General features: G+C 49.7%; 1 protein-coding gene across 35 annotated transcripts in view; it reads right to left on the bottom strand.

Annotated features, from left to right (window-relative positions):
- Nucleotides 1-31: 31 nt before the first annotated feature.
- Nucleotides 32-12,423, bottom strand: part of PHLDB1 (pleckstrin homology like domain family B member 1) — a 53,537-nt gene continuing 41,145 nt past the window's right edge. For 24 of the 35 annotated variants that reach the window (XM_033207367.1, XM_033207368.1, XM_033207370.1 and 21 more), the window contains 6 exons: nt 10,693-10,839; nt 8,612-8,728; nt 8,259-8,361; nt 2,394-2,479; nt 2,192-2,224; nt 32-1,377 (listed from right to left, as the gene is read on the bottom strand). In XM_033207367.1, the coding sequence (XP_033063258.1) occupies nt 1,237-1,377; nt 2,192-2,224; nt 2,394-2,479; nt 8,259-8,361; nt 8,612-8,728; nt 10,693-10,839 (627 nt within the window). In that variant the 3' untranslated portion in view covers nt 32-1,236. The remainder of the gene's footprint in view (nt 1,378-2,191; nt 2,225-2,393; nt 2,480-8,258; nt 8,362-8,611; nt 8,729-10,692; nt 10,840-12,423) is intronic. The other 11 variants (XM_033207364.1, XM_033207371.1, XM_033207379.1 and 8 more) reach the window with 3 other exon arrangements.

Below are 12,423 nucleotides of genomic sequence, written 5' to 3'. Positions count from 1 at the left end.
CCAAGTCCCACACCTCCGGCCTTCCACTCACTTCCATAGTCCAAAGGCTTTATTGTTCTGCTGAAATGCTTACAAATACTGAAAACCCCCAGCCTGGGCCCATGCAACCAAGGGCTTAATGCTGGGAAGGAGAGCAGGGGAGGTGGGCTTTGTGTTAAGGCGTGAAGGGCGAGGCCGGACAGCTGGAGGCCTGGTCCTCCACTCTCCATTGCCATCGCCCTTCGGAGGCTGAAGGGAGGGCAGCGGCACCACAGGGCCCTTCCCCTCTGCTGCATCATCTCCTGCTTAGGCTTTCCCTCTAGGAGCATCGGAGGAATCCTCTTTCCCTGTCGGAAACTCGACCCTGTACAGAACTCCAACCATAACTTTTCTAGCTTCCCCTCCCAACCGCATCACTCCTCCTCTGTTCCCTAGATCCCCCGGCTTCATCCCTTCTGGCTCTAAGCAAGGCACCAGTGGAAGGGAGAGGGCTGGACTGGGGGGCTGGCAGGCTGTGCATAAGGGCTGAAGACACAGGCATGGGGCAGGGAACAGGTGTTCAGTCCCTTTCCCCCAGCATGAGATGCCCAGGGGCCTGGGCTGGAGAGATGATGGCACGTACCCTCAGATGGCCCACAGCTGAAGCAGTGGGCTGGGCCACAGAGCTGCAGCAATTAGTATGTAACCATGGCAATGAGGCAGTTGCTATGGTAACCATGGTGATGGGTCTGCAACTAGGGGATGGACCTGGGACCTCAAGGATGACACTTGAGATGTCTGGCCCTTGAGCAAGGTGATACAAAGGATATGGGAAAGGAGAACAATGGGGCAGAGTGGGGTTTGAGAAGTGGAAAGTGGGCTGCCTGAGCTATTACCCCACTCTGGATGTGGTTCTGCTCAGCTCCCAAAGCCCCTGGCAAAGGGGTCTGAGGCAGGAGGGGATCTTTGGCAGCTTATGGTACCATAATTTGTCTTTTAGAAAAGAGAAAAGAGGCTGGGGAGGGCAGGTGTCAGGTCGGAGCTGAGGCCCTCTCTGTGACAGCTCCTCAGCCCTGGCTGGGCCCGGGGCAGGACCCTAAAGGGTTACTGCAAGTTCTGGGTTCCCAGGAGGCAGCAAAGCCACCTCCACTTTTCTTCTTCTGGCTGGTTCTTCAGGAGGCCAGAGCCCAGAAACTCACAGGACCAAGTTCTTTACAGAATATTAAAGTCTTCTTACACAAAAGCCTCAGTTGTGCTCTGCCAGGAGGCCCACGGCAGTTAGTTCATGAACTGAGTGTAGCCCTCAGCCCCTGTGACGATGACATCCATCCAGATGCGCATGGCCTCTGCAGATGGGGCCACCATGTAGTACAGCCGGTCATGGGTCTTCACGCAGAAGGTGAGGGCTGGGTTCGGGCTCTGCCAAGGGAAGAGAGGAATGTCTAAGATGGGGCTCACCCATGCCTAGGAATAGTCTCACCTGCCTCCCTATCTGCCCTTTCCTCTCCCAGCCCCCGGAAAGCCCTGGAGCTTAGGACTGAGTCCTAAATAGGCCCAGAGCCTAGTCCCCACCAGTCCATGTGAGCCCCAGGCTGAAATGTTCCCTTCTCACACCACAGCAGTCCTGGGCTCTCTAAACTCCCTGGACCCTGACAGAGCTATAACCTGACAAGGGGGGCACTGGTCCCTGACACCCCAAGTTCAAGAGTGAGTATCAAGAGGATCAGACACAAAGGGCTATTCCAGTGAGGACCAGAGTTTCCTCTCAGCAAAACATGGGCAGACAGAGAAAGCTACAAGTAGGATGCTAGGCCCCGGGACCCCAGAGGAGCAGAGACCAGGACTGGAGTGGGCATCAGAGGGTTGGTGGCACGGAGGCTGACTTGCATTAGGGAAGCAGGCCCCAGCCTCAGATATCTCCTGTTTATCAATTTCTCCCTATCAAATCTAGTCTTTGAGGGTCCCCTCCACCCCTTCCAGCCATCCCTTCTGTATCAGCCCCCCACAGGGAGATATCCTGCTGTCATTTCCAAGAGAGGAGGGAGGCAGCAAGGAGAGGGAGGCACCCAAGCCCAGAGGAGCTTCTTGCTCTTTGCAACCTGCTTTCTGCTCCTCCCTTGGGCCTGGGGAAAGTGGGGGGGGGGGGGGGGATGAAGGGGAGAGTCAAGGGTCAGGGATGAGTGAGGTATAGGAGGTGTTAATGTGCTGGTTACAGCTAAGTGGGGAGGGGTACCTCAGTCACCATAGTGAAGCGGAAAAACCTCTTCTGGGAAGGGGAGAGGGAGAAAGGAAGAGAAAGTTGACAAAGAGAACAAGGACTTTGTTGACAAAGAGAACAAGCAAAGGCTGGAGGCCTTTGCTCCCAGAGCCCCACCAGGCCACCCCTTCCCCATGGCTGTCCCTCTGGCCTCCCTCTGGTGCCCTCCACTCCTGACCTTGGCTGCACTGCGCAGGTGGTCGTAGTACACTTCCTCAATGGCCTGGAAATAGATGACTCCCTTCAGCTTCGTCTCATGCTTGTCTGCAAAGCAAGTAAGGGTGGGCTATGGAGCCAGTCACACTTCAGGTCTAGCTCCATTTATGTGGAGTTCCACGGCCTGAGCTTCCAAACCTGGGAAATGGGGTGAAGATCCCAGTCTACCAAGACCCCCAAACGGAACCCAATACAGAATCCTAAAGATATGGATAATGCTCAGCCTCATTCATAATCACAGAGAAATACAAATCAGAACTTCACTGAGAGACCACTTCTCGCCTAACCCAATGACAAAAACATACAACAAATATACAGCACACTTTTGGCAAGTCTATGGTGAAGGAGGTAGTCTAACGACAGGTGGGAGTATAAATTGGTAAAACTCTTATGAACGATTTGGCCATGTCTATCAAAATTAGAAAGGCATTTATCTTTTGATCCAATGCTTACATTTAGGAGAATTTCTCTTTCACATATGCAAAGTAACATACACAAGATTATTAAGTATAGTATTGCCTATAGTCACAGAAGATTGGAAACAACCAAAATATCAATCAAGTGGAGAACTGGTTAATAAGTTAGTGTGTGCCACATCATGGAAGACTAAATACAGCTGTTAAGTAAAATGATATAGGCCGGGCATGGTGGCTAATGCCTGTAATCCTAGCATTTTGGGAGGCTGAGAAGGGTTGATCACCTGAGATCAAGAGTTCGAGACCAGCCTGGTCAACATGGTGAAACCCCTGTCTCTACTCAAAATGCAAAAATAAGCCAAGTGTGGTGGTGCATGCCTATAATCCCAGCTATTCGGGAGGCTGAGGCAGGAGAATCACTTGAACCCGGGAGGCGTAGGTTGCAGTGAGCCGAGATCACACCACTGCACTCCAGCCTGGGCAAAAAGAGCAAAACTCTGTCAAAAAAAAAAAAAAAAAAGAAAGAAAGAAAGAAAGAAAAAAAGAAAGAAGAAAGAAAGAAGGAAAGAAGGAAAGGAAAGAAAGGAAGGAAGGAAGGAAGGAAGGAAGGAAGGAATATTTGATACAGAGAAATAAGCCTATGGTATATACCCAGATATAATATCTAGATATAGATAAATTTGATATAGAATGATCTCTAAGACACATTAGGAGGTAAAAAAAAGGAATGTACTGCATGCCACCTTTTGTGCAAGAAAAAGTGTACAAGGATACACAAGAGATTAATGAAAGTATTTACCTGTACTGGGTGGGGCATAATTCTCAATTTAAACCTTTTTATATATTTTTTATTTTTGAACTTTATGAATACTTTTACCTATTTTTTTTAAAAAAAAAGGAAGTGGCCAGGCGCAGTGGCTCATGCCTGTAATCTCAGCACTTTGGGAGGCCAAGGCAGGTGGATCACCTGAGGTCGGGAGTTCGAGACCAGCCTGACCAACATGGAGAAACCCCATCTCTACTAAAAACACAAAATTAGCCGGGCATGGTGGCGCATGCCTGTAATCCCAGCTACTCGGAAGGCTGAGGCAGGAGAATCACTTGAACCTGGGAGGCGGAGGTTGTGGTGAGCCGAGATCGTGCCACTGCACTCCAGCCTGGGCAACAAGAGAAAAACTCTGTCTCAAAATAATAAAATAATAAATAAATAAATAAATAAAATAAAAAGAAAGGAAGCACACTCCCTTGATGTGTACAGAGCATTTAGCATATACATATAGCATATAGCCTCTGGAAGTCAGAGGTGGCAGGAAAGGGGCAAACTACCTGAGCAGAGGTGACCATTCAGTGAGAAGGGGCAGGATCCCTGTCAAGGGAAAGCACAGGGCCTGGGCCACCTTGTCTGTGGCACTGCTCAGATGCTACAGCTGATATCCTTAACAGTGAGCCTGAGTCCTACAGGAGAGGTCACGCCGATCACTAAACTCAATGGTGCCGGCTGGAAGTAAGCTCCTCCCCGAGTGCGCCTCCTCTCCCCAACCTCCGTGGCTTGGTAAAGGCAACTTACAGACTGGTGCCAACATGTCCCTCCAGCCTTGTATCACAACCTTCCCCTGCATGAGTCCCAAGTCCTATCTGAGCTTCTCACTGTTCCCTTAATAATACACTCTGTATGCTGGAACTGTCTCCTCCAGCCCATTTCCTTGGCAAACTCCTAAACAATCTTCAAGACCCATCGCAAAATGGCACCACGACAGTGCACAGTTGTGCTCTCCTGTGTTCCCACAGCACAGATGCTCCTCTGTATAGAACTGATGCTGAATCGGAATCCTCCTTTATCCATTCATGGTCTACCTCCTCCAACACAAACAACTATGTGCCTGGCACACAGTAGGTACTCAATGCTGAATGAATTGAGTCCTAGACACCGGGGTTCAGAGAGAAGTCAGAGACCCTTCTCTTAGGAAACTGCAATCTCTTTTTTTTTAATTTTATTTTATTTTATTTTATTTTATTTTATTCTTTTTTTGAGACGGAGTCTCGCTCTGTCGCCCAGGCTGGAGTGCAGTGGCCGGATCTCAGCTCACTGCAAGCTCCGCCTCCCAGCTTTGCGCCATTCTCTCGCCTCAGCCTCCCGAGTAGCTGGGACTACAGGCGCCCGCCATCTTGCCCGGCTAATTTTTTGTAATTTTTTAGTAGAGACGGGGTTTCACAGTGTTAGCCAGGATGGTCTCGATCTCCTGATCTCGTGATCCGCCCGTCTCGGCCTCCCAAAGTGCTGGGATTACAGGCTTGAGCCACCGCGCCCGGCCGGAAACTGCAATCTCACAGGGAGGAAAATGCAGACACTCAGCTATGTAAATAGCTAGTAAAGGCATGGCTAGGAACTCCATGAGACCACCTACGCATCACAGGTTGTCATGAGTATTAAAGGAAAGAACACATTTAAGGTATTCAGCACAGTGTGTGGCACATAACGTGACACTGTTATTATATCATTACACTCCTGGATTGATGTCACATGGAAAAACAGACGCTGGATAATGCAGGGCTTCAGAGGAGGATGGGAATCACTCCTAGTAAGGTGGGGTCCTAGAGATAATATGTAATCTGGACTCCAGGCAATGAGGGGGTTTCTATCAAGTTGGCAGGAAGAGGGTCCAAGTGGAACAGGCAGGGCACCCAGGGCCCTTATCCAGGCCCATTTCTGACATTTCCTCCTTGGAAAAGGACCAGCCCTGCGTGGCTCTGGGCCTGCTCAGCCCTCCAGCCCCTGTTCTCTCTCATCCCTTCCTTCACAGGAAATAGTAACACACTCCTGCCTCCGCTTCCTTACCACCCACCTATCCTCAATCTTGTGCAATCTGGCTCCTGGCCCCATGCACAGCAGAAAGCCTTCTCTTGACAAGCTCCCATCCCTGAGTCTAACAGCCTTTGGACCACATCTTTCTTGGCCTTTCTGCAGCATCCATCATCGCTGGTGACACCTCCTGCTTGTGAATGTCTGCTCCTTTGGCTGGCTTCCTTCCCTGTTTCTGCTCCCATTTCTATTCCTGCCATCTGAACTTGGTCTCCTTTTGTTTCACAGACGCTAACTAAGGCCACATATGCCAAGCACCAGCCCAGCACCTGGCATGTGGTTAGTGCTGGCTTCCTGTCTCCTGCCCCTTCTCCCTCTGCTGGTCTCTCCTCTTTCTCCTTCCCCACACAGGTAGGCCTGCCCCAGGGTTCGGCCCTCTCCCTCCCCTCTTCTCTGCTCTGAAGTCTGACTGCCCAGGTTCAGACTTACCTCTGTCTCTTAGGAGCTGTGGGACCTTGGGCAATTTACTTAACCTCTCTGAGTATCATTTTTCTCATCTGTAAAATGGCATAAAAATAGTGTTTCCCTATAGGATTATTTCAAAGATTAATGAGATGATGCATTCAGAGTGCTTAGCATAGCACCTGGCTCATGCAAGTGCTTGATAAAGGTTATCTGCTATTACTGTTATTCCACCTGATTCAACTATTACTCCACCTCTAATCCTGACCATCCTCCTAAACCTAGATGTCCCAGAGGCACCTCAATCTCAACATGCCTCAAATGGAACTCTTTTCCCCAGGCCTGTTTCTTCCTCTCCAAAGTCCCTAGTCCCTCTACCTTCCTGGTGCAGAGAGAAACATGGGACACCTGTGCTTCTGTCTCTCCTGCCTCCTCAAAACACCCAGGACCCAGGCTGGTCAGGGAAGGCTTCTTAGCGGAGCCAGCAGGTGATCAGGGACCAGGTTAGGGGGGAAAAGGGCACTCCAGACCTGAGCATCTCTGGCACCAAACTCTGCAGCCTTTTCCCCTCTTCTGAGCTCCTAGCAGGATTGCTCTTCCCAGCTCTGTGGCTGGGTGAGGCTGTGTGACTGGCAGACAGCCCCACCTATGAATTGTGGACAAAAATGATGTGTGTCACTTCCTAGCTGGGACATTTAATACCAAGGCCAGGCTTACTTAAGCCTCTCTTTCCCTCTGCCACTGTGGCCAGAAATGTTCCCAAAAGGCATGCTGAAGCAAAGACAACACTGATGCAGGGCAGAGCCCCCACCAACTCACAATGTGCAGTCCACATGTATTGGGCATAAGGAAACCTAGTACTTGTAAGCCACTAGGATTTTCCTTTTTAATATTTCTTTTTTTTTTTTTTTGAGATGGCGTCTTGCTCTATCGCCAGGCTAGAGTGCAGTGGCATGATCTCAGCTCACTGCAACCTCCCCCTCCCAGGTTTAAGTGATTCTCCTGCCTCAGCCTCCTGAGTAGCTGGGACTACAGGCATGTGCCACCATGCCCAGCTAATTTTTGTATTTTTAGTAGAGACGGGGTTTCAACATGTTGGCCAGGATGGTCTCGATCTCTTGAGCGTGTGATCTGCCCACTTCGGCCTCTCAAAAGTGCTGGGATTACAGGCATAAGCCACCATGCCCGGCCTTTTAATTAAGTTTTTTGAGACAGAGTCTCACTCTGTTGTCCAGGCTGGAGTGCAGTGGTGCAATCTCGGCTCACTGCAACCTCTGTCTCTTGGGTTCAAGCAATTCTTGTGCTCAGCCTCCTGAGTAGCTGGGACTACAGGCGCATGCCACCATGCCCAGCTAATTTTTGTACTTTTAGTAGAGACAAGGTTTCACCATGTTGCCCAGGTTGGTCTCAATCTCCTAGCTTCAAGCTATTTGCCCGCCTTGGTCTCCCAAAATGCTGGGATCACAGGTGTGAGCCACTGCACCTGTACAGCCACTGGGATTTTATGACTTCTTGTTACTGCGGCATACCTTACCTTCTCCTGACTAGGGTATAACACAGCATCCCACGCCCCAAGTGGGAAAAGTACAAAGGAAGTTCCAGGGATGGGAAACTAGGCTAGCGGCTCGAACAGAGAGAGCTGATGGAGCAAGAGGGTCTAGTCGGCCTGTTCCTGGGCTATCTTGAGCACTCCTTGGCACTGTTCAACTGCTTGTCTTGGAGTCTTTGATGGAATCTGTCCAAGGGGGAGTTCCCAGCCCAACTCCGACCATAAGACCCCATGCTCCTGCAGAGCCTGGATGTCTCCTATCAGCATACCCATTGTGCATTGTTATAATTCTTGTCTGCTTCCCCGACTATGAGCTCCATGAGAGAGCTGTGGCCATCTTACTTATCACCAGAGCCTAGAACAGTGCCTGGAACTTATTAGATGCTTAGTAACATTGCTGAAGGAAGGAATGAATGAATGAACACATAAATGGAGGTGAACCAGGTACACTGTGTACATTTCAGGGAAGGAGGGCAAGGCCCAGTCCAAGCCTCTGGTCCCCTACTTGGAAGCTTGGCCTCCTTCTAGAAGACCAGCCATCCTGGGTAACAGAGCCCAGGGGTCCTGGCTGGCCCCCAGGACGGCCTTGTTGGAACTCACCCACATAATAGGAAAGGGTGCGCTTGAGCCGGTCGAAGACAAACCAACGCTTCTTCCATGATTTAATCTTGCCGCCCATCTTGACCAAGTAGCCACGGCAGACCTGGTGGGAAGCAGGAGTAAGGAAGGACTCAAATGTGCAGCCCTTAAGCCTTAAGTGTGTGCCATCGCCTGTGCCTGTATTCATGGGGGACTGTCCCCAACATCTCTTCAGGCCAGCATACCAGGTCCTGGGACAGAGATCTGGTTAGATAAGGTAGAGACTGACGCCACTATTCCAACGACCCAGGAGGTGCCTCTCACAATGGGGTCCTCCCTCTCCCCAGCACCCTAGGGCCACACACGCCTTGTACCTTGCTGCTGAGCACCACGTGCAGGCAGGTATCAACACCATGGCCTGATGACTCAATATGTGTCTTCAGGTCAAAGTCCTCCTTCCGGATTGGCAGGTAGCGGGTCAGGGGTCGTGCCTGGGAGCAAGAGGGAGGGTCAGGAGAGTTTCCTCTCTTCCCTCATTATTTCCCTGTCCAGGCCCCTTGGCTTCACTTCTAAACCCCAACAGCCTGACATCACCCATCCCCAACCCATGGTGGTCACTGGCTCCATAGGGCTTATAGCAAAAGTGGGGACCTACCATGCCTACGTTGACTCTATCTAGGGCCAGGCAAACTGCGAAGTCACTCTGTGCCTCAGTTTTCCCACCTATAACCAAGACACAGCATCTTTTGTCTTGCCCTGTCCCTCCTTTCCCTCCTGAGCCAAACAGAATAAAGTAAGAGGCCAGATAAGAACTCTGGGAAGAAAAGCCCAATAAGAAATCTAGTCTCTGACTTCCCATGGGACCTTGTTTGGGTCACATCCCTTCTCTGGTCCTCAGTTTCCTTCCATGTAAAACATGGGCTTTGAACTAGGTAATTACTAAGGTTTACTCTACCTCTGATACGAACTAGAATTCTCAGTCAGCTGGAATATTTTTCTACTCTTCCTTTCCCAGAAGAACATTAAAATGGCCAGGAAACACCACACATTATTTAAAGAAAAAAAACAAAACGCACAACCCCATAGATAGCTGATTCTATCCATCTCCCACACCAGACACCAGTGGCCACTGCTGCAATGCCTGAGCCCTAGGACAGGGGCTAGAAGACAGACTCCCAGAGCAGTCACTGACTAAAGCAGGAAAGGGAAACCAGGCATTTTACAAATATTCCAACCACAGGGGTAAAACTCACAGAGCTTCATTTTTTTTTGTTGTTGTTGTTTTTTCCTGAGACAGAATTTCACTCCGTCATCCAGGCTGGAGTGCAGTGGCACGATCTCAGCTCACTGCAACCTTCATCTCCTGGATTCAAGCAATTCTCATGCCTCAGCCATCAGAGTAAGCTGGGATTATAGGTGTGTGATACCATGTCCAGCTAATTTTTGTATTTTTTGTAGTGATGGGGTTTCGCCAAGTTGGCCAGGCTGGTCTCTGAACTCCTGGCCTCAAGTGATCTGTATACCTCGGTCTCCCAAAGTGCTGGGATTACAGGTGTGAGCCACTGTGCCCAGCCCCTTCTCATTATTTCCCAAACCCAATCCAGTTGACGTATCCCTTGGAATTTATTTTGTTGCATTGTAGGAAATGAGGGAGCTGTGATCACTGCTTGGGAAAGATTCCACGGGACTCCCAACCTGGGGAAGCCTACAGAGACCTAATCAGAAGGGACAGCCTATCTAAGTCCTACAGATTCTCATGGGGGGTTGTAGGAGTTAGGATTTGGGACCAGAGACATGGGCAGATTTCCCAGCCCAAACCAATTTCTCCTGCTTTCAATTGTTCTGCTCAAGTCTCCTGTTTAAGGAGAAAGGGTAGGGCTGGCTTTTGGGCAACGAGGAATTTCTGTCCCGAAGAGAAACTAGTACAGTTCTGTCTTGGAGACGTAAACCAAAAGTCAGAGTGAGGTCATCCACTGATGGTGGGGACTGGAGATGAAAGGTCCTGTGGGGTGTGGGCCAGCACACCCTGAAGTTCCACATACAGGAAGGGCAGCAGGGGAAGCAGAAGGGAAGGTGCAGTGCAGGCTCATGAAGCAGATCTGAAGCCCTGGAGAGGCCAAGGAGAGCCACTCTGATTCCTGACTACCAGCTCCCATCTCTGGGACACCTATCCAGACCCTATTCTCTGACCCTGGATGTCTGCAAGGTGGCCTGTCACATCCTTACAACCCACTACCCCAGCACACACACACACACATTTGAACAGTCCTGGTAGGTAGGTCTATGTTTTGGGGTCAATGAGTCCCAGGTAGAATTCTGCTTGTGTTAAGCCAACAGCAATCTTTTCTGGAGTAGAACAGGTCTTACAGCCCAACACAGAAACCCTGGGTTCTCCCCACTTCTCTACAGCCCTCACCGTCAAGCCAACCACCACTGTGCTCCACCGCCCATTCACCTGGGAAAATTGTTTCTCCCGCATCTTGACCTCCTTCTCCACCAGCTGCTGCCTCCGGGCACTCTCACTCTGTAGCCTCCGTTCTACCTGCTCACGCCTCCGCCGCTCCTCCTCCAGGGCCTGCCGCCGCAGCTCCATCTCCCGCTCCTGCCCCCAAAGCCAAGGGGTCAGCACCTATGGCCATCCTCTTCCCCCCACTGGCCCTTGTCACACCTGGGCAGGGCTGCAGGAGGCATCCACCTCAGGGTAGTCTGGCATGAGGAGGCATCATCTTCAAAGCCCACCCTCTCCAAGAGCCCTGGCTGGTTAAAGAGAAATGCTTTAAGCATGACTGTCCTGACTTCAAACCCTGGCCCTGCTACCACTATGGGCTCTGTGATCTTGATAAAATCATTTAAACTTTGTTTGTTTGTTTTTGTTGGAGACTGAGTCTCACTCTGTTGCCCAGGCCGGAGTGCAATGGCGTGATCTCGGCTAACTGCAACCTCCGCCTCCCAGGTTCAAGTGATTCTTCTGCCTTAGCCTCCCAAGTAGTTGGGATTACAGGCACCTGCCACCATGCCGGGCTAACTTTTTTGTATTTTTAGTAGACAGAGTTTCACCAGGTTGGCCAGGCTAGTCTCGAACTCCTGACCTCAGGTGATCCGCCTGCCTTGGCCTCCCAAAGTGCTGGAATTACAGGCGTGAGCCACCACACCCAGTCATTTAAACTTTTTAAGCCTCAATTGCCTCATTTGTGAAATGAAGTTAAGAATACCCATTCCTGGAATTATAGTGAAAATGAAATTAGATCATGTATATAAATGCCCATTACTGATTCCAGTAGGAAAGCACTCAAAAAATAAATGGGGCTCTGACAATTGTATCTGAATTCTCGGAACGTGGGTTATCTAGACAACTTTTTTTGACAGCTAATATATAGTCCTTTCCCAATCACTAACTGAAGGCCTTTTGAAACTCCAAATTAGAAACATCTGCTATTGAACTTCAAACTTTATGGGCACAAAGTGACTACAGACTAAGGTCAGAACTGAACTTATAAAAGCCACTATAAAAGGATTTTAGAAGTCATTAAAACAAATAATTAAAAACAGAGCATGTCAGTGATGCTTTGTATGTCTTAATTACTAATAAAGACCTCCTATACCATTAACTCCCATTTACTATTTCTTCCCAGCTCAAAACTTAGCAGAATCTCCTATCCCCACATTTGCCAGGAGATGCTTACACATTTGCCATACTTAGACATAAATAAGATAGGAGGCATTCTTTTGTGGCTGGTCCTCCATTCAAACTGTCAGTATCTGTTTTTTATTAAATCCCTCAAACTGCTGACCTTACTCTCTGCGTCCCACTCTCATCTCAAACATGCAGAGTGCCTTGAATGGTGGACACAGAACAGCTTCTGCAGATCCTTTATTTATTCTCCTTCCTAGGCACACATTTCATCAGCCTGCCTATGCCCAGGATAAACCACGGGTCCCTCTTTGCTGAATCCCAGCTCCATGCCCATGTGAAGGAGCTGTCAGCCCTCTCTGCTCCCAAGGCTCCCCAGCCAACACCTCTACTCTGACTTGGACATCTGCCTCCTCCTCTGGTCTATACTTCACCCACAGTTCCTGCCTTTCCTAATCAGTCCCAAGAGGAATGGCCTGCCATGAAGGTAGACAGGAATCAAAATTCCTGTAGTTGCCAAAAAGTCTACAGAAGTAAACATGCAAAAACTGGAAG

Source organism: Trachypithecus francoisi, unplaced genomic scaffold (assembly GCF_009764315.1).
Source record: "Trachypithecus francoisi isolate TF-2019V2 unplaced genomic scaffold, Tfra_2.0 Lachesis_group8, whole genome shotgun sequence".
Lineage (NCBI taxonomy): Eukaryota > Metazoa > Chordata > Mammalia > Primates > Cercopithecidae > Trachypithecus > Trachypithecus francoisi.
The sequence above is the reverse complement of the archived record's forward strand: the minus strand, read 5'-3'. Positions and strand labels throughout refer to the sequence as shown.